The sequence below is a fragment of the Podarcis muralis genome, chromosome 10 (assembly GCF_964188315.1).
Source record: "Podarcis muralis chromosome 10, rPodMur119.hap1.1, whole genome shotgun sequence".
Lineage (NCBI taxonomy): Eukaryota > Metazoa > Chordata > Lepidosauria > Squamata > Lacertidae > Podarcis > Podarcis muralis.
In genome coordinates this window covers 32,915,921-32,939,286 of record NC_135664.1, presented here as the reverse complement: position 1 = coordinate 32,939,286, position 23,366 = coordinate 32,915,921, and the positions used below count along the sequence as shown (strand labels likewise).

The window sequence follows — 23,366 nt, the reverse complement described above, 5'->3', positions numbered from 1 at the left end:
ATAAATCCTAAAAGCGACATGGGTGGCGCTGTGGGTTAAACCACAGAGCCTAGGACTTGCTGATCAGAAGGTTGGCAGTTCGCATCCCTGCGACGGGGTGAGCTCCCGTTGCTTGGTCCCTGCTCCTGCCAACCTAGCAGTTTGAAAGCACGTCAAAGTGCAAGTAGATAAATAGGTACCGCTACGGCGGGAAGGTGAACGGCGTTTCTGTGCGCTGCTCTGGTTCGCCAGAAGTGGCTTAGTCATGTTGGCCACATGACATGGAAGCTGTATGCTGGCTCCCTCGGCCAATAAAGCGAGATGAGCGCCGGAACCCCAGAGTCGGCCACACCTGGACCTAATGGTCAGGGGTCCCTTTACCTTTACCTTTATCATAAATCCTGTTCATTTGTGAGAAGAAACTCCAACTTTGTAGGGTCTGAGTTTTTACTAGCCTATTTAAACTACTGTTTATGGTAAGTTTTTCTCTGAAATTCTCAGACTAGAAAAATGATCTCATAAAAGTATTACAGTTGGATAACTTTGCCATTGTTCCAGTTTAAAAACAGGTATAAATGTACGATGTTTTCTTTCTTCATTTTCTGATTGAGTGTGGAGTTACTAACCAGGGTCTACCTATTAGTATGGGGCTGCTGAATAATCCGTTACAGCCCAGAACTTAGGTTTGCTGTGCCAACAAATACGTATTTAGGATAAGTGCACCAAACTCTCTGCCAAAACAATATTAGTCATCATAATGCAGAACTTTAGAATCAGAGTGCCAGTTCTTTAGAAGGTGGGCCCAGTTTTCCAAATGTATTATGTAGCCAACTTTGACTGAGAATTGACAATGATAAAGCAAAATAAGCAACACTGCCCATTGGGTAGTGAGACTAATCATATGTGGTTTCTTTCATCTCTTAAGTGTGCATTAGTCTCAGTGCAAAATGGGCCAGCATGTCTCCCACTCTCTTACAGGTCATTGCAAAACTTTTGTTATAATCCATTTCCTCTGACTCTGTTCAAAGGGCTTTTTGAGCTTGCTTGCAGGGCTATCCCCTAAAACAAGCAGGGAGCATTTGTGGATTATGAAATGCCCTGTGCAGTTTGTGATCAACATATCCAAAGACAAAGGCCAGGTTCTGCATTGTGATTTAGCAAACAATTTGAAGCACTGTATGCAGCACAGAGAGCAAGCAGTATGATTAAGGTGCAAGGAATTCATAAGAAAAAGGTGGGGGAGGGGTTAAGCGCAAAATGTCAGAAGCATCCTAGGTTTTTGCATTCCTTTCTTTCTTAAATTATTAGGAGCAAAACTGCAGAGAACTCAGGAGATCCATGACTGGATTGCTCAAAGCCCTTTTATTTACAAAAAAAGAAACCACAGAGGGATTGGATTAAGCCCGCAGTGCTAGAAAAGCAGGCTTAACTCTTTCTAACAGTTTCCCTTATTTAAATCACACACGCACAAATAGTCTGAAGTTGCTAACGGTTGTAGAATAAGAGGAAAGTAGGTACAATTAGGAATGGAAGAGAAATTTGATTAAGTTTGCATTTAGAGGTGATCTTCCCCAATCTAGACTTTCCAAAACAATATGAAAATCAGAACGCAGCATTTTTTCAAAAATCGCACTTCTCCAGTCAAGTAAAATGTAAAATGTCTTAGGGTAAAAAGGGCATAAAAACACAGGTATTCGTGGAAATGACATACAAAGATGCATTATATTCAGGGGAATGCTTTGCAAAAATGTGTGCATTAGGAGAAATTCAACATTTCAACACTGAAATGTTGATAAATTTCCATTAGGACTTTTAGTGTGCGTATGCATGCATGTGTGCAAACTGATGTAGATATGTGGAGAACTTAATTTAGACTTGGAAATATCAGAAACTGAGAGTAACCAAAACAGCTTTGCTGACCTCTTGCTTGCAATACAGGTCCTGTATCCCAACACTACCACTGCAGCTAATAGTAGCTTTGAATGTGGGGTAATTTAAGTCAAGGAAAGTACACAGAGGAAAGGATGGGAAGCATTAAAATTTCTTCTCTGTCCCCACACTTCAAAGTGTTGTGGCCTTGGCCCAATATGGGCACATTACAGATGTTTTCTGGCTGGCTGTTGCATCACTCTAAAGCAGTAGGAGATGGAAATTACTAGTAAATTACAAGTAGTGACAGGTCAGAAGCCTGGCTTTGTATGTCTTATTACTTTGTGTAGCCTTTAATACAGAACTGGGGTCCTTTGGCCCTCCAGATATCATTGGCCTCAGTCCCAGCCACGTGGCTTTTGGTCAAGGATCATGGGTGTTGTAGTCCATCAAGATCTGGAGAGCCACAAGTTCCCCAGCCCTGGTTTAATAATCAGTATTCCTATAACCCTTAATAATTCAAATGCTTCCTTCCATTTAGGACTATCATTGTAAATTATACATCCCAGGGAAATCTAATTTTAAAAACCATTCCCCTTCTTTCCAGGATCAGCATCCGGGCTTTCACACAACTCTTCAAAGAAGACCTGAAGGAACTTCCTGAGCCCCTGTTCTCTGATACCTATTTCTCTTTGCCAATTGTTACCGAGTCAGGTCAGTTTCCCTTCCTACCTACGAAGCATTTCAAGGTATCTAAAACCTGAGCATTTGATGGAGACAAAAGACAGCAGGAAGGGGTTTGTAGAGCTCTATCTTGGCCAAAAGTGACTTTCGTCAAATCCATCCATTTAGAAGGCTGATTCAGCCACTGCTATTTAATGAGAACCTGTAAGCAACATGGTTCATGCGGTCTTCAGTTGGAGACTCTGTAGCAAGCCACCTTTGATGAATCTCTGGAGAGCATCTGCTGTTGTGGAGAATGTGGAAGCCTGCCTCTTGATAGGGACTGGTCATCAGAAGACGATTTTGCAAGTCTAAAAGCATGGTCTAATTTCAGCCAGTGCTGACTGGGACTCGTAAAGTTTTATATTGTTCTGCTTTAAGGATTTCTTTTTCTTCGCTCCTTCTTTATTTAAGCATTTTCTGCATTTCAGAATTACAGTACGTGCTTTTGAAACCTGAAATAATATGGGTTGAGCACTAGAATGTTTATTTTTAACACAGTTATCCCCCCCCACACACACACACACTTTTATTTTTTTTTCTATTCATTCAGGAGTTTCTATATTGTGGTTTGACCAAATGGTCACAGGTTGGTTTATAATTTTAAAAAATGTTGTGCTGGCTATGTTCACCGCTGGAGGCAGAATGCCTCTGCATTACCATTTGTTTCGAATCACAGGTAGGGAGATAAAACAGGAGATGAAAGGAACAACCCCTTTTCTGCTGTTTGTTCTCAGCGTTTGGTAACTGACAGAATACTACCCTTTGAACATGAAGGATTTAGCTATCGCTAAGGCGCTGTGGGTTAAACCACAGAGCCTAGGACTTGCCGATCAGAAGGTCAGCGGTTCGAATCCCCGCGATGGGGTGAGCTCCCGTTGCTTGGTCCCAGCTCCTGCCAACCTAGCAGTTTGAAAGCACATCAAAGTGCAAGCAGATAAATAGGTACCGCTCCAGCGGGAAGGTAAACGGTGTTTCCGTGCGCTGCTCTGGTTCGCCAGAAGCGGCTTAGTCATGCTGGCCACATGACCCGGAAGCTGTACCCCGGCTCCCTCGGCCAATAAAGCAAGATGAGCGCCGCAGCCCCAGTTTCGGTCATGACTGGACCTAATGGTCAGGGGTCCCTTTGCCCTTTACCTTTTAACCCTGATAGCTATGTTCTCCCTCTACAGTTGGAGACAATATGCTTCTGAATGCCTGCTGCTGGAACCCATGGGGAGGGGAGAGTGTTGTTGTATGCAGGTCCTGCTTGCAAACTTCCCATAGATTTCTGGTTAGCCACTTTAAGAGCAGGATGCTTGACAAAATGGGCCTTTGGGCAGATCCAGCAGGGCTTTTCTTACATTCGTATGTGATAAATACATAATTTAAAACACCGAAACAGCAAACTGAAACAACAACAACAACAACATAAGCAAACTGGCAGTGGTTCTAACAGTTACATAATTCTAATCAGTCCCAATTGTCCCATTGTGTGTGCACGCGCATGTGTTTGCATGTGCAGATCCTTGCTAGGAATTGTATTGGAAAACAGCAAAAGGTAGACATAGACTATTATATCATGACCTTTCTTCTAACTTTTAAACTCTTAAGTCTGATCTGTGTATACAATTGTTTCAGAGCCCTCACTTGGAGTCGTCGAAGGGGTGAGCGCTGGTCTGTTCCTAATAATTATGCTGGTGGCTGTCACTGCATTGCTTGTCTGCAGACGAAAAGCAAAGTGAGTAGAAATTCACGTTTCTTTCTTTCTGGCGCCAGAAAGAATAAATGTAAACTTATTCATCATGCAGTGTAAATTTCACTTTAGGACACGTGCTCTAAATGCGAGAAATACGATTTTATAGTTGCACCTATTGAAGCTATTCCTCAGTAGGTCCTAAGCTCTGTGTGTGTGTGTGTATTTGAATCTTGGATGGCAGATAGATTTGCTATAATATTTATTGGTCAGTATAAGTAGGAGCAGGATTGCAGCCTTAATGCTGATACTGTTCTTTGAAGAGGAGATGCATCATGTGCAAAGCAGCAGCGTCACACAGAAAAATAGAGGAGTTGCGATGTTGCAATGATTCGGTCTTAGAATCATAGAATCATAGAGTTGGAAGAGACCACAAGGGCCATCGAGTCCAACCCCCTGCCAAGCAGGAAACACCATCAGAGCACTCCTGACATATGGTTGTCAAGCCTCTGCTTAAAGACCTCCAAAGAAGGAGACTCCACCACACTCCTTGGCAGCAAATTCCACTGTCGAACAGCTCTTACTGTCAGGAAGTTCTTCCTAATGTTTAGGTGGAATCTTCTTTCTTGTAGTTTGGATCCATTGCTCCGTGTCCGCTTCTCTGGAGCAGCAGAAAACAACCTTTCTCCCTCCTCTATATGACATCCTTTTATATATTTGAACATGGCTATCATATCACCCCTTAACCTCCTCTTCTCCAGGCTAAACATGCCCAGCTCCCTTAGCCGTTCCTCATAAGGCATCGTTTCCAGGCCTTTGACCATTTTGGTTGCCCTCCTCTGGACACGTTCCAGTTTGTCAGTGTCCTTCTTGAACTGTGGTGCCCAGAACTGGACACAGTACTCCAGGTGAGGTCTGACCAGAGCAGAATACAGTGGCACTATTACTTCCCTTGATCTAGATGCTATACTCCTATTGATGCAGCCCAGAATTGCATTGGCTTTTTTAGCTGCCGCATCACACTGTTGGCTCATGTCAAGTTTGTGGTCAACCAAGACTCCTAGATCCTTTTCACATGTACTGCTTTCAAGCCAGGTGTCCCCCATTTTGTATTTGTGCCTCTCATTATTTTTTTTGCCCAAGTGCAATACTTTACATTTCTCCCTGTTAAAGTTCATCTTGTTTGTATTGGCCCAGTTCTCTAATCTGTCAAGGTCATTTTGAAGTGTGATCCTGTCCTCTGGGGTGTTAGCCACCCCTCCCAGTTTGGTGTCATCTGCAAATTTGATCAGGATGCCCTTGAGTCCATCATCCAAGTCGTTGATAAAGATGTTGAATAAGACCGGGCCCCCTTGAATTGTTCTTGTAACAGACATGTTTGCTTTTGGCCACAGGAGGTGGCTGTCCTGGCAGGGCAAAACAACATATCTCCCTCACTAGGGCACTAGATATAACAAACACTTGACAACTTCTTGTGTTGCAGTAGTGGCCATGAAAGACCAACGGTGAGAATGAGCATTCGCAGGGACAGACCGCTCTCAGTTCACCTGAATTTGGGACAAAAAGGGTAAGGTCAAAGTGCTTGCCCTGGCATCATTGGACAATGCAGTCTTTCTAATCTCCATCTGACCTTTTCTTTCTTTTTCTTTCTTTCCAAATAACCTGAAGGAGCCGGAAAATGTCCAGGTAAGAGCCAATGCTAAGTCATCCTTTCTACTGAGTTGGAAAATACTGGCTCTTTGTTTTAATAATGTGTTAACATATGGTGTTTTCTTTCTCTCCTTGCTCCTCCCCACGCCCTGCTTTGAATGTTTTAGCCCAGTAAAAGTCAGTCAGTTTGAAATGCACTTCACCAAACTCCAAGCAGACTCAAACTACCTCCTGTCAAAGGAATATGAGGTAAGGACCAAACAGAGTGAAAAGAATGGGCTGTTTAGGTACATCTGGCTATCATTCACAATGCATTGACTCAAGGCCAGTCATATTAAAGGAGACCGGATCAGTGGCGGTTGACATACACAGGGATAAAACATTGCATTGTTTGGGAATAATAATAATAATAATAACAACAACAATAATAATTTTATTATTTGTACCCCGCCCATCTGGCTGGGTTTTCCCAGCCACTCTGGGCGGCTTCCAACAAAGATTAAAAATACATTAAAATGCCACACATTAAAAACTTCCCTTCAGATGTCTTCTAAATGTCAGGTAGTTGTTTATCTCTTTGACATCTGATGGGAGGGCGTTCCTCAGGGCGGGCACCACTACCAAGAAAGCCCTCTGCGTGGTTCCCTGTAGCTTTGCTTCTCGCAATGAGGGAACCGCCAGAAGTCCCTTGGTGCTGGACCTCAGCGTCCAGACAGAACGATGGGGGTGGAGACGCTCCTTCAGGTATACTGGGAATCAAGATGGAAAGGGACATGACATAGATAGCAGCAGGTGCCAGCGGGAGGTATCAGTGGATTAGGGCTCTAGGGCCTAGGCTAAAAAATGCAGGTGCCATTTTGGGGTCCTTGCTCAACAATTTTCAGCAACCGACACAAACTGTTTATATGAGCATTTTGACCTGAAGTGGCTGCTGAATATTACTGTGCACTATTTGTTCCTCCTGGTTTGTCCCCTCTCGGCTGTTTCACCTTTGCAGTACCCAACAGTATGTATATATGGTGCTTTTCCACTCTTGGTTGGCATTCATTGGGTCTCTGAGCAGTGCAGCTCATCCATCTATGTACATCGCCCTCAGGCATCCCCTCTCAATCCAATTAAGAAGAGCCATCCTGGATCATGCCCATCTTGTGCAGCATCCTGTTCTCACAGAGGCCAACCAGTTGCCTATGGTGGGGGGCTGGCAGTCCACCTGCAAGCAGGACCTGAGTGGAACATCACATTCCTTTCTTGTGATTTCCAGGTGGATCCTCTATGGACAATAGGAGTACATTGCATGTCAGCCTCCGAAGTCTTTATTATTTGCATTTATTTAAGCAAGTTCCCAAGTTTCTAAGCAACAGATTCATCTGGCATGATGAGAAGTGGCTCTATTGTATAGTAGCTTAGCACTAGAAATTGCCTTGGAGAGGTGAGGATCAAAGGCTTGAAGCACTTGGTACTTGGCACAAACCCAGAACTGCTTGAATTCAATCACACATCTGTTTCCATCCTTTAGTCTTGGATAGCTGATGTGCTATAGAGACCATATATTAATATAATTTAACCATTTTCATCTCCCCTTTTCTTTCTTTTGGATTTTGCAGGATCTAAAGGATGTGGGTCGAAACCAATTGTGTGACATAGCACTTTTGCCAGAGAACAGAGGGAAAAATCGATACAATAATATATTGCCCTGTAAGTTTCCTGCTGGATGCAAGCCTTTTCTTTTTCTCTTCCTACATCTTTTCAGCAAGAATAAGAGAGACAGGAAATGTGGTATATCCTTCATCCCAGTACTTCTACCTGGCAGAAAAGCACCACCCCCATCAAGGGGTCTTACCCTTTGATATTCATACTGCAGGTCGCATAACGAGAGAACTCTCTCACTTCGCACCCAAAGTGCAGTGACTAATAATGTTCATCTTGGTTATGAAAGGCTTCAGCCGTTAAAGCAATTTTGCTGAATTGTCACTGTTGATGGTAGGCAGATGTAGCAATAAATAGCAACCTTTGCATGCATGGTTGGTTTTATGTGATCAGCCAAAAGACAAACAGCCGAGTTTAGTATTTGCTCAAAAAAACCAGAAACCAAACCTGTTCTAATATGTCCATAAATCACTCAACCAACATTACTGATTTGGTAGGCAGTAGATTTTTCTTTTATCTATCAGAATAAATTTAAAGTCCACAGAAAGATTAATGGTCCATGACTTTAGGACACAGAACAAGTGAAAGCAGGATGCGTTTTCAAAGAGTGCATGTGTTTTTTCATCTACAAACTCTAAGAACTCTACTGCAACATGTAGAGAAGAGAATAGCAATAAAAACAGGATCTCCATAGTATACTCTCTCATGTTTTGGGAACATTTACTGAGTCCTGTCCCATAAATGGAGTCTTGTTTGAGAAAAGAACTGGGGACAGAAGATCTAATTTTAATCCACAAAAACATGGTCACATGTCTCCACTCTGTCCAGGAATAGAGGTTTTGTGGGAAATCCTAATCGGGAAAGCTTATCATATTACTTGTTTGCTAAAAGGTAGTAAGAGGACAATGAAGAATGCAACCAATTTTTATGGCTGCAATGAAATACATTTTTCACTTGCTGCTGTGGCTCCAGAAGACTTTTGTGCAATGTGAAACCTGAACACCTGGGCAAGTCTATATGCTAACCGCTCCTCCATCTCTCTTCCTTGATCTTGGAGTCATGGAAGAATCAGCTCATCATCATTTCTCCCCTCCTTGCACCCTCTTGTACCTTCTGCTGTCTAAAGTAGTGTCCCAAGAAACTCAAAATCTGGAACCTGAAAGCTGCTCCAAAGCCATCCAGTATAGCCATCCAGTAGTATGAGGAACTGCAGTCAGGAAAAAGAAAACACCAGAACACATGGAGGTGTTCTTGCACATACCTAAGGAACACTGAATCCTGGTTCTCTGGCTTTGTTATAAAATTGTCCATTATATAAGATACAAAAGAAATAGCCTGATGACACATCTAAAAATCTACATGTATATTTGCTCTATATTGTCAATTACTGCCTTAGCTAATCAGAGGTTTTGCAGCCAGTTGGAATAATTCACAGTATATTTGCCTGTATGAATTACTTTCCAAACCCATATTTCTGCATCGTGCTTCTGAAAGTTTTCAGCTACTATATTTCACCAAAAGAGAGGGCAGCCAGTTGCTCCATGTTGCTGTCATATGTTGCAAATTCTGGCTTGCACCCAGCCTCATTCCTGGCTCTGATAATGGGGCAAAACCAGAGCAGCCTTGGAAGCAAAAAACAAAGAAAAAGGCTTTTCCATCCTGTATGGAGTTGTATGGAGTTTTACCATTTTTGTTACTTACCAGAACCTTAGCCACTAGTGATTTTGGGGAGGTGAAAACTTTGTGATTATTATTTTTTAAATAATCTAATGCATTTTTTTGTTTAATCTTTAGAGTCACCAGCATGATTTGTCTCCCAGTTAAGAAACTCCATGCCCCCATTTCTAGCATGCCTAGATGAAACCTACTGAATAAATATGGACTATCATTGCTACATACAATTGTATATTTAGATTCACACCTTGACTGTCAGTACTTATTCATCGTTATGCATTTATTAAAATTAAGGGAACCTATAGTGAAAATGTTTTTGCAATGAATCTCTTCCACAGACGACACGACGAGAGTGAAACTTTCAAATGTAGATGATGACCCATGCTCTGACTATATCAATGCAAGCTACATCCCAGTAAGTGACTCCGTGCTTCCTTTTTACAGCCCTTTTAAAAATTGGGTATTTGACAGCAATCTTTACTCAAGTTCATAAACCTCTAATCCTCATACCCAGCCCAGTTATACTTACAGTCCAAATTTGAAAATTGCACCTGGCGGGCTGCCATAGAATTGAAATGCAGGAATCACTTAAGGCCATTTTCTGGGCTTTCTGTAGCTTTGTGTGAGCAGCATTAGAATCAGCCAAGAACAGCTTTTTAAATATCTCTGTCTTTGTGGAACTTCTACAGATAGGTACAACTGTTTGGCACACAGTGCCCAAAATTGTATTTCATCTTGAAAGCATGCATATCTTACATTAAAGCCCAACTGGCAAAGATTACACTCTCATTTGTCATAAATGGCAGAATGCCTCCAGATCCATAGATCACCAAATAATGTCCTATCCGTGGTGGTCTATCTACCTCCCACAACCTGTGATCTGGTTTCTAATCCCTGTATTAGTGTTTTCCTAAGTCACGTTTACGTTTTGCTTTCCTCTCATAAGGTAGACCAGTGTTCTTCAACCATGGGTTCCCCAGTATTGCTGGATGGCATCTCCCATCATCCTCAAACTGCTTAGCCAATCATGGGGGATTCAGAGACCCAAGGCTGAAGGACAATGAGCTACACTCAATGTTAGGATTTTCACTCTGTCATCTATTGTAATTATATTTGTGAACACTCCAGAAGACCTTGATGAATTGATTGGGTGACTTTGTTGCCATGAAATCCCAGTTTAGGATATTATTTCTGTTGTTATTGATCCTGCCCATCCTTCTGTTGGCATAATGGTTCTCCTTTTCCCATTCTATTCTCATAATGAACCTATGAGGTAGCAAGATAGGGACCGGTGGCCCAATTTCACCTAATGAGTCCGATGGCTGATGAGGGATTTGAACAGCTTTGGCCATGCCAGTGCTCACCAGATGCTTTGTACTACAATTCCCATCATCCCTTGCCATTGCTGATGCTACCTGGGGTTGATGGGAAATGTAGTCCGAAACAGCCAGAGGGCAGCAGGTTGGTAAAGGCTGGCCTAGTACAATACAGATAACATGAACAAGAGGAGCTAATAAATATCTCCCAACAAGATCCAAGTTGTTGGGTAAACTGAATTTACTGTGGTCTAACCCAGTGTTCCCCAACCTTGGGCCTCCAGCTGTTTTTGGACTACAACTCCCATCATCCCTCTCTAGCAAGACCAGTGGTCAAGGATGATGGGAATTGTAGTCCAAAAACAGCTGGAGGCCCAAGGTTGGGGAACACTGGTCTAACCCGCAGACCCTAGGGCTTGCCGATCAGAAGGTCGGTGGTTCTCCCCGCGACAGGGTGAGCTCCCATTTTTAGGTCCCAGTTCCTACCCACCTAACAGTTCAAAATCACATCAAGTGCAAGTAGATAAATAGGTACCGCTCCGTCAGGAACGTAAACGACGTCTCTGTGCGCTGCTCTGGTTTGCCGGAAGCAGTTCAGTCATGCTGTCCACATGACCCGGAAGCTGTCTGCGGACAAATGCCAACTCCCTCAGCCTATAGAGCGAGGTGAGTGCTGCAATCCCAGAGTCGTCTGCGACTGGACCTAATGGTCAGGGGTACCTTTACCTTTACTTTTAACATTTTCCTTGGGAAGAATCAGTGGATAGGCTTTGATCATAATCTTGCTGTTGTTTTTTAATTTCAAAACTGTTAAGTCTTTTTTTTACCTAGAGCTATTTGCCCTTCAAGCATCTTTTAAAGAAAAGCCTGCTCTCTCCTTGCATCATTCTCTGTTTTGCATTGTGTGAGTTGATCTTGAGAGGGCAAGGACGATTGGCTGGTGAGGAATGGATGGTATTGTTTTGCAGCATGGTGCTTGGAGTACAGTGCCTTTTGATCCCCGTGATTCAATGCACTGACACATTCTCTCTTTCTCTTCTCCAATCACCTAACTGCTCTCAAGCCTCAAAGCAACCTTCAGCACTGTGCTTTAAAGCCAGTTATCCAAGAAAGATGCCTCTGCATACTTCGACACTATCTAAACTAATCATAGGTTTCTAAATTGGCAGGGCAATAATTTTCGCAGGGAATATATCGCAACTCAAGGACCTCTGCCCGGCACAAAGGATGATTTCTGGAAAATGGCATGGGAACAGAATGTTCACAATGTTGTCATGGTAACCCAATGTGTTGAGAAGGGTCGGGTGAGTAAATAGCTTTCCTGTTTCTTGATTACATATACGTATCTATATCTCACACTAGCACTTGAGATAACCCAACCAGGGTCAGGACATGTTGCATTCCACATCGTGTAAATAGCTTCACGACAAATGCATGAAAAGATCTACAGAAGTTAATCCAAGTAGCCTTCTGGCTTGGAGCCATTAGTCCTCCAGTGGCAGATCAGTGTGCTAATGTGATTATCTTCCAGAAGGAAGGCAAGGTGTGGATCAGCGATGCTATTGGTGCACAGGACAGCTGTTGTTTTAATGTGAAATTGCTACTCTTTTCCCCATAAGAAATGAGTGAACATTGACATGACAGAAGATAGCAGGATGTACCTGTTGAAGCGTGGCTAGTTACGTGGCTTACTGTGGGAGAATAATGAGTGGGCAGCACTAAAAACTCTGTCTGAAAGCACCCTAGCATTCTACAGTTGTAATTTGCATCCTGATAAAATCTGCACTATGCTTCTAGAAGAGAATAAATCATAATTTGTGCCATCCATGTAATTGTATATAATTGTATATAATTTGCTGGGCCTTTTAAAGTTAAATATAAAGAATTCACATCAACTGATGTTATGTTTTGTCATTTTTGTTTATTGATTACCAAAGGGAATATACACGTAAAAGTAAATCTATTCTTCTGATAGTAAAAGCAGACTCTTCTTTGTTTCTTTAGGTGAAATGTGACCATTACTGGCCCTTTGATCAGGACTCCTTATATTATGGAGACTTAATAGTCCAGATGCTATCTGAGTCAGTACTCCCGGAATGGACAATAAGAGAGTTTAAGGTTTGCAGTGTAAGTATAACATAACTATTTTAGCAAGCTTTCCTCAAAAATAGTTACACTGGCAGAGACTGAGTATTAAATGATCAACTGGTTCCTTGGGCCAGAAGTTAAAGCCTAGGAGTCCCCCAATCTGATACTTGTTTACCTGGGAGTAAGTCTCACTATAGGGGACGCGGGTGGCGCTGTGGGTAAAAGCCTCAGCGTCTAGGGCTTGCTGATCGAAAGGTTGGCGGTTCGAATCCCCGCGGTGGGGTGCGCCCCCGTTGCTCGGTCCCAGCGCCTGCCAACCTAGCAGTTCGAAAGCACCCCCGGGTGCAAGTAGATAAATAGGGACTGCTTTCTAGCGGGAAGGTAAACGGCGTTTCCGTGTGCGGCTCTGGCTAGCCAGAGCAGCGATGTCACGCTGGCCACGTGACCCGGAAGTGTCTCCGGACAGCGCTGGCCCCTGGCCTCTTAAGTGAGATGGGCGCACAACCCCAGAGTCTGTCAAGACTGGCCCATACGGGCAGGGGTACCTTTACCTTTTTTAAGTCTCACTAAACAAAATGGAACTTACTTCTGAGTAGGCACGTAAGAACTGCTCTGTGGCAGTTGTTTCTCACATTACAATGAAACAACATGAGAGTATGTTTGCGTTTTGAAAAGGCTTGCAGATATCATTCTACTGTCACAGCATGAAGCACCCAACTTTCAGCTAACTCTTTGAGCTGTTAGATCTGACTAGTGTGTGGCAAATATGGCCTGGTTGCTGCTGTGTCATAAACTTAATATACCTACCTATCTGCCAGATCCTTCTCACAGTTTTTTGTTTCCTGGTCTAAGAGCTATTTACAATTGAAATAAAAAGCCAAGTGTCATCCCTTATCTCAGGTGTGGGGGTTGAGCTTTGGCCCTCCAGATGTTGCTGAACTACATCTGCCTTCATCTGTGGCCATTGACCATGATTGCTTGGGCTGGTGGGAGTTGAGGTTCAGCAACCTCTGGAGGGCCACCCACACCTCCCTTATCTGTACAGTGTGAGAACCTGCCCTCTGATACTCAGCGGAGATACACAGTGGTGTATATTGTCTGCTTTCCGTGTCTAATTTTCCCCTCTACCTTCAATTGACCTTATAGGAAGAGCAGCTTGATTCCTCTAGACTCATTCGTCAGTTCCATTACACAGTGTGGCCAGACCATGGTGTACCGGAAACCACCCAGTCCCTCATCCAGTTTGTGAGAACTGTACGAGATTATATCAACCGAACACCCCGTGCAGGACCAACCATAGTACACTGCAGGTATTAGCAGGACAACAGTGCTTTGAAGACTGGGTTGGGGGTGGGCAAGAGAGCATCAAAAAGTATTTGCCTTTTATTTGCTTTCCAGACTCATTGAACAGGTAGGACTTCTGATAGCCAATTGGAAGTTTAAGTCTTCCCCAAGTGCAAAGTGTACCTACCAAGAGATCATTCTTCCAACCGTTTGGCCGGTAGGCGGCACTGAGAAGTTTCCCTGCTTCTCTCTCTGTTAAAATACAAAAGATGGAAATGAATACAAATGAGAGCTTAGCTTGAGCCTCCTGTGTCTTACTAGCCAGACGAGGAAGAGCCGCCGCACATCAGGAGACACACTGTTTCTGTATTCTTTTTCAGTGCTGGAGTTGGAAGAACAGGCACCTTTATTGCACTGGATCGAATTCTTCAGCAGTTGGACTCAAAAGACTCTGTGGATATTTATGGGGCTGTGCATGATCTGAGGCTTCACAGAGTCCACATGGTCCAAACAGAGGTAAGCATTATTAGGATACCAGTATTATCATACCACAATAACCGGAGAGTCCTCGCTAAAAATTGAGTTGTTTGGTTCAAACCAGTGTATGAAATTCCAACACACTTTTCCCACTCTCTTATCTTCCTGGCCTACTCCTGAGTTTGGGTGAGGTTCTGATGCTGCTGCCGCTGCAACAGCAGCAGCAATTGCAACTTTACCTTCCCACAAGCCCCTTCCCTCACCAGCCCTCCCAAAACTCTGCTTGTTTCCACCCTCCCCCTTCCTCTCAACAGAAATAAATCTCCAGACCAGTGGTTCCCAACCTTTTTTTGGCCATGCCCCAGCTAAGCATCTCTGAAATCCTGATGCCCTCTCCGTGACATATAATTCTTATTATTCAAAAAGTGAACTCCTATTCACATGAAGGAAGCCTAAAAGGCCATTAACTGTTAACTCATTCTCAAATTGCCCCCCATAAAAATCAAATTGCCCCCCTGTGGTGTGTGTGCCCCACATTGGGAACCATGGCTCTAGACCATGTGTGAGGTTTCTCCAGCTCCTTTCCCTCCTTGTGCCCTTCTTTCCTCAATTATACATCATCTCCCTCGCCTCTCAAATTCCTGGTCAGCTAGAAACTGCTAATCAGCTAGGGGAGGTGGTCAGCTAACATAGATAAGCTGTTCTCATTTTTATGTGTTTTTGTCTTGCATTTTTTATGCTGTGTACAAATGAAAGCTGGTATACAAAGTTAATAAATAAATTGCTGGTCAGCTACCAACTGCTTGTCAGTTATGGGGGGAAGTCAGCTAGCAAAGGTAAGCTAGGCACAGGTAACGTTCCTCTAGGGCCAGAGTCTCTGTTCCCTGCTGTGATCTCAGATTGCATTAGAACACCGACTGAAGGAAATGGAATGTCGTCCCCCCCCCCAATGCATATTGATGCAGGGGGTTTGGCGGGGGTGGCAATCCCAATTAGCAGTTGGGTAAAGCCTACTGCTTCCCACACTAAGGTCATGATTCAGTCCCCCCCCCCCACTCAATCCCCCTGCTGGAAATGTGTGGCTTTTTAAAAATAAAAAACACCCTGCACTTAAGGGCACAGATTAGTGAGCCAATGTATCGTCTAGCCCTTAGCTCATCCCTCTTTGTCTTCTTGGACCTCATGCATCATTTCCTAAAAGTGCTGAGCTCTCATGTAATGTCTGGATTTCTATGACTATCCAGCCACCCGTCCTATAACAAAGCTTTGCTTGTACAGCAGTACCTTAAGTACCTTTTATCTCCCATGATGCTAGCTAGCCGCACTTCAACAGGAGGTTTTTTTCCCCTTCTCCTTTCTTCGCTCCTTTTTGTGCACCTTCTGTATTGCACAGATGAATGCTGGTACTACAAAACAATCAGTAGCTGCTGCAGCTTAATTACTTAACTTTTCAAAATACGAGGGGGATGTACTTGCTCCCTAACGGCAGCCTCACAAGAAATGTAGTCCTTTACAATGAGGGAAGTGGAAGCAATTTTCACCAGCTCTGGGGAAGTGCCTATTTCGCTATCCATTTATATAGACAGTAATTTACAGGCACTCTGGACAAATAACTAGGGATTTTTTTTTTCCTCCATGGGTGAAATAGGGTCAGTGTTTCAGAGCATTAGGCTTAGTGGGGTAGACAATGGTTCAAAAGATGAGACATACTTAGGAGCTCTGTGTATGAGTGCTTAGAAAACCATCAGACAAACAAGCAGAGATAAAGAAGGATATATAACTGAAGATGTAGATACTTATCTGTGAGCTTATTACTTAGAAGCTGCAAGGTCAGAGGGAGAGACAACTTTTAGTGTGTTCTATTTATTTACCAAGCAGGTCTTGCCATCATTCATTATTATGGTATTGGGAAGAAGAGATCAGTCTCTTCCCAACATGTTGTTCACAAGTGGGTAATAAAACAAGATGAGAGCACAATTCTTTAATTTAAAACACACAGAAAGAGAGAGAGAAGTCAGTCACATAATGCTATTTAACCAGAGATACTAGAAAACAAAGAAAAGCAATGTGTACATTTCTGTGCTCTCTTAAGAGGTATTGCAATCATTGGCTAACCCAAAGTGAGCTATGATACTAGTGGCTTTACTTGCAGTGCCAGTTCCCAGAGGTTGGTGCTACTGTTGTTGGTGAGGACACTTGCTATGCTTGCAACCAGGGTGCTTCCAGATAGAGATAGGTGCTCCTCACGCATGCATGTTTGTTTGTTTGTCTAGATGACATTGCTGGCATCAACATACCAGCTAATATTTTTTCCTCATTTAATCTGGATTTTCAGTGTAAAATAAGACAAGTTAAAAACAAAAACAAAAAAACACCCTGATTCCAGTTTCCCATTTGCAATATCTGAAGGACATCTTTGCGATATTAAGCCCCTATTTGGAACCATCACAGCATTATGCATGCTGCTGTGAAGTCCAGGAAAACACGCATCTTGTATGTAAAATAAAATAATAATATAATTTATTTATACCCCACCCATCTGGCTGGGTTGCCTCAGCAACTCTGAGCGGCTTCCAACACACATAAAAATCTAACCAAACATTAAGGATTTGGCTACATTGGTAAATAAAAATTGCTTTATATGCATTGTTTATGCTTTCTAAGACTGTGACACCAGCTGCGTACTGTAGAGTTTCATTTTTGCTATGCCGATTTCGCATACAAAGTTTACAGCGCACTTAACTGAAACACTTCTTTGATGTGTCTAGATCCAGCCTAATAGTAACAATATGATCCAATAGAAAAAGTCACAATAACTTTAAAATAAACAACATACCAAGCAAAGCAACATTCAGCAAATCCATCAGGATCTAATAGTAAACAGTAAAATTAAACCTCAGCAAATAATAATTAAACAGTTTGCACTTATCAGCCACAATAGAGAATTACAGTACATCTCCCTCACTGGTAGAGAACAGGGGAGGAAACAAACAGAAGGACCAATGGGATGGGAAAGTCTATTATGCTGGAAATATGGAGTGTGGAAGAATTAAAGAGGAACAGTAGCAGAACTGGGAGAGCGGATTGTTCAAGTTCAGTGTTGTAGTCTGGGATCCTGCAAGCCTTCATTAGTTTAAATTCTTCCTGGTTGGCTGTTGGGAATTTCTCCCTCCCCTCCAACCAGGCACAATGAGAGAGGCTGTTCCAGTGGTATTAGAATCTGGGTCTGTTTAATTTGTCAGGTTACAGTGATCTACAAATTCCTGTGTGTCTCTTAGACTGTGCTTAGCTAATGCTATGGTGCTGTTGCTTGGATCATAATGAAAAATCCAAGTGCTTCCTAATAAATAGGATGCTCTAATAAGTTCAAACTTAAGGTTTTTAACAGGCAAAGCTGAGAATCCTGTGTTATAATTGTGGGGGAGATTTTCCATGTAGGCACTAAAAATGATTGCATTGCAAAAAGAAAAGAAAAGAAAAGGATGCCTTAGTCACAAGGCTGGCATCACTCTGGAAAATATTACTACCATTAAGATGATGAGTATTATTAATTGAATTAACTAATGGGGATATTCTTCCTAGTTAGAAAAGTGAAACTAATTTAATTTTAGATGGGATTTACAATAATATTCCAGTTATCTGATATAAAAGTGAGGAGATGATTGAATGGTTTTCAGTTCTTTCATTACATTCAAAATTCAACATTTTGAACTTTACTATGATCTAAGCAGAATAGGAAGGAGGCAGAGTTGAGATTTGGTGACTTGCTGCTTCTGTCAAGGAAATGGACCTTTCAGATCTACCTAGCATGGCTATGGGCTAAAATGTACTGTGCAGTCATGCAGTGCAGTTCATTTAAACCAGTTAGGCCCTCCTCACTTGTACATTTCTGGATCAAACAGGTCAATATTTCATAGCATGTTGGGGGATGTTGAAATAAACAGAGGGAAACTCTCACCTCCCCCCCCCCCATGCTCTATAATCTAGTAGCATTACAGAAGTCAAGCCTAGGGCGGGACCAACCATTCTGAACCATCTAATGTGGTGTGCCTGGTGGGGAGCTAACATTCCATTCCAGTCTGGTGGTATGTCATCCAAACCCAATGCCTCCAGTCCATTCAGTTATTAGGAATTCTGTCCCTTTAACACCTTAAATTATGGGGGAAAGAAAACACTTGGATAAGAGGAATTCCCATCCTAATAAGGCAGCTGCAAAAGGCTCTCTAAGCTGTGAAGGAAACAGACCCCCCCCCCAACAACAACTTAATGATTCAGGTGTTGATTGGTGTCAAGAGATGAGAGGGATCTGTCAATTTTGATTTCTCTGTTTCTCATTTTTCAAATCTTAAATTCAGCTTATCTAGTTTCTGTGCACATTTGCAATTTTCAAAGAAGCCGTATGAAAATTCATAACATTGTGTGCATGCCTCCAAATATACACAGATTTATCTGTTATATTATTTTTGCAAGCAATTTGCACCCAATGCATGCTCTCTCTTTAATATGGTTTGGTTAGAGAATGACAATGCAAAATTCATAAAATAGTGTGTGTGGTTTTTTCCCCAGGGGAAGCTGTTTTCCAGTTCATATATTGGTTCAGAAAGTCCAAAATGACCTGAACAAATATGTTCTCCTATCACTAGGAAAGGAAGACCTGAAAAAACATTTTTTCCTCATCTTGACACATTCTCTTCCTTCATTGTAGTGTCAGTATGCGTATTTACATCAATGTGTGAGAGATGTCTTAAGAGCAAGAAAGCTACGCAGTGAACAGGAAAACCCATTGTTTCCAATATATGAAAATGTGAATCCAGAGTATCACAGAGGTAAGGATATTTTTTTAAGATTAAAAAATATAACTTTATGATGTGTAACAACATGATAATATAACTGGTAGTTATAGCAAAAGCAGCCATCTCTTTCAGTAAATATAAAAATTGCAATTTTGAATGTTAGCACACAACCTGGGACTTCTGTTAAAAGAGCCGACAATGGATGGTGAATCATATAATCTGCTTCTTACGGGTAAGAATTTATCATGCTCTGAAAAGAGAAGCAAGATGGTTCTGAGCATTAACCCTCATTTTGTTTTTCTTCAGTTGTTCATGCAGTTCCTTTGAACCTACAACTCCCTGATATTTCTTACATTTGTGCTGTTATTGCACAGTTCACCACAACACAGGATTAAATATTTTTATTTAAGCCAGTCTACTCCCATTGAAAAAGTTGAGAATTTACACCCCAGAACTTTGAACGAAATCTCATGGATATAGTTTATTACTGTCCTCCAACTTGACCTTTCTGTTATTTGAAAGAAATCTCCGCCATTCAAGGGATCTCTAAACACCATCTAGTTCTTTCACCTTTTCATGGGCTGTACTTGAAGGCTCCATTACAGGCTTAATGTGTTTCCCTTCATGTGTTATATGTTCAGATGCCATATTTTATGCTATAGAACAGCACCCTTTTGCTGCCTTTTGAGGTTTTAGGCTTTCTGGAGAAGGGAGAATATATTGTGCTAATAAAATACCAGACATATTTACTATACCAAACAAATTATCTTGATAAGAATAACCTGCCTTGCCCTTCCATCACTTTCTTTGCTTGACATCTTGCTCCAGTAAAGGAAGTCATAATGAGAGGATTTACTAAAGCCGCCTTATCAATTTTTGATAGTGGAGTCCTGTATAGTAATCAGTTCTGTGGTGGCAGATTCACAGAATATCTAACTATTCTGCAGCTAAATGCCCAGTAAACTTTTTATTTATTTTTTCCCATACTGACAATTTTAAAAACTATTTTGTTCAAGGATAGCCAATGTGATGTCTCCAGATATTGTAGACCACAACTCTCTCCATCCCTGGGCCATGGTGGCTGGGGCTGAAGGAAGGTTTAGTCCAAAGCTCCAGAGAGTAGGCATGATAACTATACAGTGGTACCTCGGGTTACATATGCTTCAGGTTACATATGCTTCAGGTTACAGACTCCGCTAACCCAGAAATATTGCTTCAGGTTAAGAACCTTGCTTCAGGATGAGAACAGAAATCGTGCTCCGGTGGTGCAGCAGCAGCGGGAGGTCCCATTCGCTAAAGTGGTGCTTCAGGTTAAGAACAGTTTCAGGTTAAGTACGGACCTCCAGAACGAATTAAGTACAGTGATACCTCGGGTTAAGTACTTAATTCGTTCTGGAGGTCCGTTCTTAACCTGAAACTGTTCTTAACCTGAAGCACCACTTTAGCTAATGGGGCCTCCTGCTGCTGCTGCGCCGCCACAGCATGATTTCTGTTCTCATCCTGAAGCAAAGTTCTTAACCTGAGGTACTATTTCTGGGTTAGCAGAGTCTGTAACCTGAAGTGTATGTAACCCGAGGTACCACTGTACTTAACCCGAGGTACCACTGTACCTGATTTAGATTTATTTATTTTCACAAGATTAATGGATGTTCCTTTGCAAGGGTTTGCAGTTTGAATCTTATTGCTGTTTCATAGGTACAAATATGTGGGTGTTTTAGGCCAATTTAACTGCCATAGCTCTCTGCCCCCCAGCAAAAAATTGATCCTACTACATGAATTATAAAGATTTCTGTTAATTCACTGCTAGAATTGTTTTCAACACATGTGTATGCCAACTCTCCAGAGCATAGATTATTTACAGCACTGGTGAAAGCCACTAAACAGGCTTGTTGGACTCTCACTCCTATCATCCCTGACCACTGAAGTCTATAACATCTGGGGAGTATCAAGATGGCTGCCCTGAAAAAGATACTATTTTTTTAAAGAACCTTTTCCCCTTTCACAGAACTAAAGTTCCCAGAGTTCCCTGGGGTAAGGAATGATGGCTTAACCAGTTCAAAGCTGTAACTCCAGATGGGAGGAAGCCCTACAAAACTATGCAGCACTTGCATCTGAGTAGACAAGTTTAGAACTGCACTGTAAGTCTGTAGTATAGATGATACTGAATACTAATATGGCTACCTCCCCACCCCACCCCGTTGCAGAGCTTATGTCCTTTAAGAGCTGTGTGATAAGCAGAAATCCAGTAGGAAAGGCTTTACCTAATCACAGTACTCGTAAGCCAAAAAGAGCTTTCTTTCCTCAATTTCTGCTTTTGATATAGCTTGGTTTTGTTATTTGTTTTTATTTAAAAGATTTATAGGGCAATGTCCTATTAGCGTTAAAAAGGCAGGAGTCCTGTCAAGAAAAAAATATATGACTGTTCTATCTTGTTGTTCTAAGGCACAGTTGCCGCTTTCTTATTTTGCATAGAGACACAATTCTGGTCTCCAGCTATCTATATCATTCTAGTACTTTCATAAGGACATGTTTACAGGCTGGCACTGGAAATACGAAAACAAAACCATTCTGTGTGCTCTTCCTAACTTCCGTTTTCTTTTTGTTTCAGATGCTGTTTATTCAAGGCACTAAAGCTCCAACAGATTCCTGCTTGTTGCAGTTGTATCTGTTGTTGTTTTTTTAAAAAAAATATTTTATGCACTACAGAAGTGCCAGACATGTTTGATACTGTGTATAATTTATTAGTCTGGTGACATTTTTAAAATATATAATTTAAATATAATAGATATTGTTGTATATAAATGTACTTTGCTATTGTGTAAATATGTATTTTATCTATAATGTTTATATTAAGCTTCAGATAATACTATTTTTCCATGCTAAAGTTATTTTAATGAATTCTTCCCTATAAACTATCTTTTGCTGAATAAGTAGCAAGTTTTTAAGCATGAGACAAAAATGTGTAACACAACACTTCCAGGCATGGGTGGACAACCAGCACACCTAGACTAGCTCCTCCTTGCAGCTATGTTGTTAAGGGTTAAAAATTATTGATCATTCAAGAGCTGCAAAAGCATGCATATTTCATACCTTGTGAACTGTGATATCAGCTTCCATTCATCTGTGCACATGTCATGTTCTTCAGACTTCTGAAGGCATCAGGGTTTTAAATAATAATGAAGACTGCAATCCTGAGGGGGAGGGAGACAATAAAGAGACTGTCATATTATTGGTGACAGGGGAACACCTAGCACTAGGGATAATAGCTTCATTGTGCAGAGGAAACTGAGGTGGTGCTCCAGAAAGCCTGCTAAAGGTTGGGAAACTGCAACGAGGAAGCAGCTGGAGAGAATGACTCATGGTTTCGGTTGTCTCTGTACTAATGCACAGAGTAAGGGGAAACAAGCAAGACAAATATGAGCTCTTAACACAGTATGGAGAAGACAGATAAATACTATTAGGTGACAGAAGGCGGAATACCTACTTTACCTCTTTCTTCACTCAAAAGAAAAGCAGTGCCCAACCTGGTGAGAACAGAATAAACGATGCATGGAGGGAGCTACAGCCCAAGATGTGGTAATGGAACATCTAGCTACTTTAAATGGATTCACATCTCTGGGGCCTGATGAAGTGCACCCAAGGGTACTAACCTTCCTTGGAAGTTTGTTTTAAAAGATTCCTTCATTGCCGGGAGTTGGATTAGATAACACTCAGGGTCATTTCCAACTCTGACACTCTGCCCAAGGCCTGTTTTTCAGCATCAGATTAATTTCCATTGAGACACTCTGGAATGAACAAAGTTGCTCAACTTTAAGAACAGCCAGCTGCTTTAATTGGCCCACTTTTATGAAGGTGCTGCAATATGTTAGGTCAATAGGAACAGATGCAGGGCATTAAAGAGTTCTATTAAATAGAACATTGTTGCTAAATGGGACCATAAGTTGAGATTGAACTGTTTCCACTGTTGACGCTTAACTTCATAGTTTCACTATAAAATGAATATGCAGCCTGATCTGAAAAATGCATGCAGTGAATAAACACTTACACAGCGCAAATGTATTTTAGATGCAAAGGCTAGAATATTTGTGCAGCACATTTAAAAAGTTTTGAAGACAGATCCTGAGTTTGATGAGAGACCATCTGACAGAAAAGAGTCTTCAGCCCAATAAAGACATAAAGACTATCATCAAT

The 23,366-nt window shown here is 41.9% G+C and overlaps 1 protein-coding gene across 3 annotated transcripts in view; it reads left to right on the top strand.

Moving 5' to 3' along the window:
* PTPRB (protein tyrosine phosphatase receptor type B) overlaps positions 1 to 22,105 on the top strand; it is a 72,792-nt gene extending 50,687 nt beyond the window's left edge. For 2 of the 3 annotated variants that reach the window (XR_003708559.2, XR_003708560.2), the window contains 14 exons: positions 2,456 to 2,562; positions 4,192 to 4,291; positions 5,730 to 5,813; positions 5,915 to 5,932; positions 6,064 to 6,145; positions 7,501 to 7,591; positions 9,556 to 9,632; positions 11,703 to 11,837; positions 12,538 to 12,660; positions 13,768 to 13,931; positions 14,286 to 14,421; positions 19,088 to 19,208; positions 21,181 to 21,313; positions 21,784 to 22,105. Coding sequence is in view for 1 of the 3 variants with exons in the window: in XM_028746466.2 (XP_028602299.2) it covers positions 2,456 to 2,562; positions 4,192 to 4,291; positions 5,730 to 5,813; positions 5,915 to 5,932; positions 6,064 to 6,145; positions 7,501 to 7,591; positions 9,556 to 9,632; positions 11,703 to 11,837; positions 12,538 to 12,660; positions 13,768 to 13,931; positions 14,286 to 14,421; positions 19,088 to 19,208; positions 21,784 to 21,806 (1,261 nt within the window). In the remaining 2 variants the exon portion in view is untranslated. The remainder of the gene's footprint in view (positions 1 to 2,455; positions 2,563 to 4,191; positions 4,292 to 5,729; positions 5,814 to 5,914; positions 5,933 to 6,063; positions 6,146 to 7,500; positions 7,592 to 9,555; positions 9,633 to 11,702; positions 11,838 to 12,537; positions 12,661 to 13,767; positions 13,932 to 14,285; positions 14,422 to 19,087; positions 19,209 to 21,180; positions 21,314 to 21,783) is intronic. The other variant, XM_028746466.2, reaches the window with a different exon arrangement.
* The last annotated feature ends 1,261 nt before the right edge of the window (positions 22,106 to 23,366 follow it).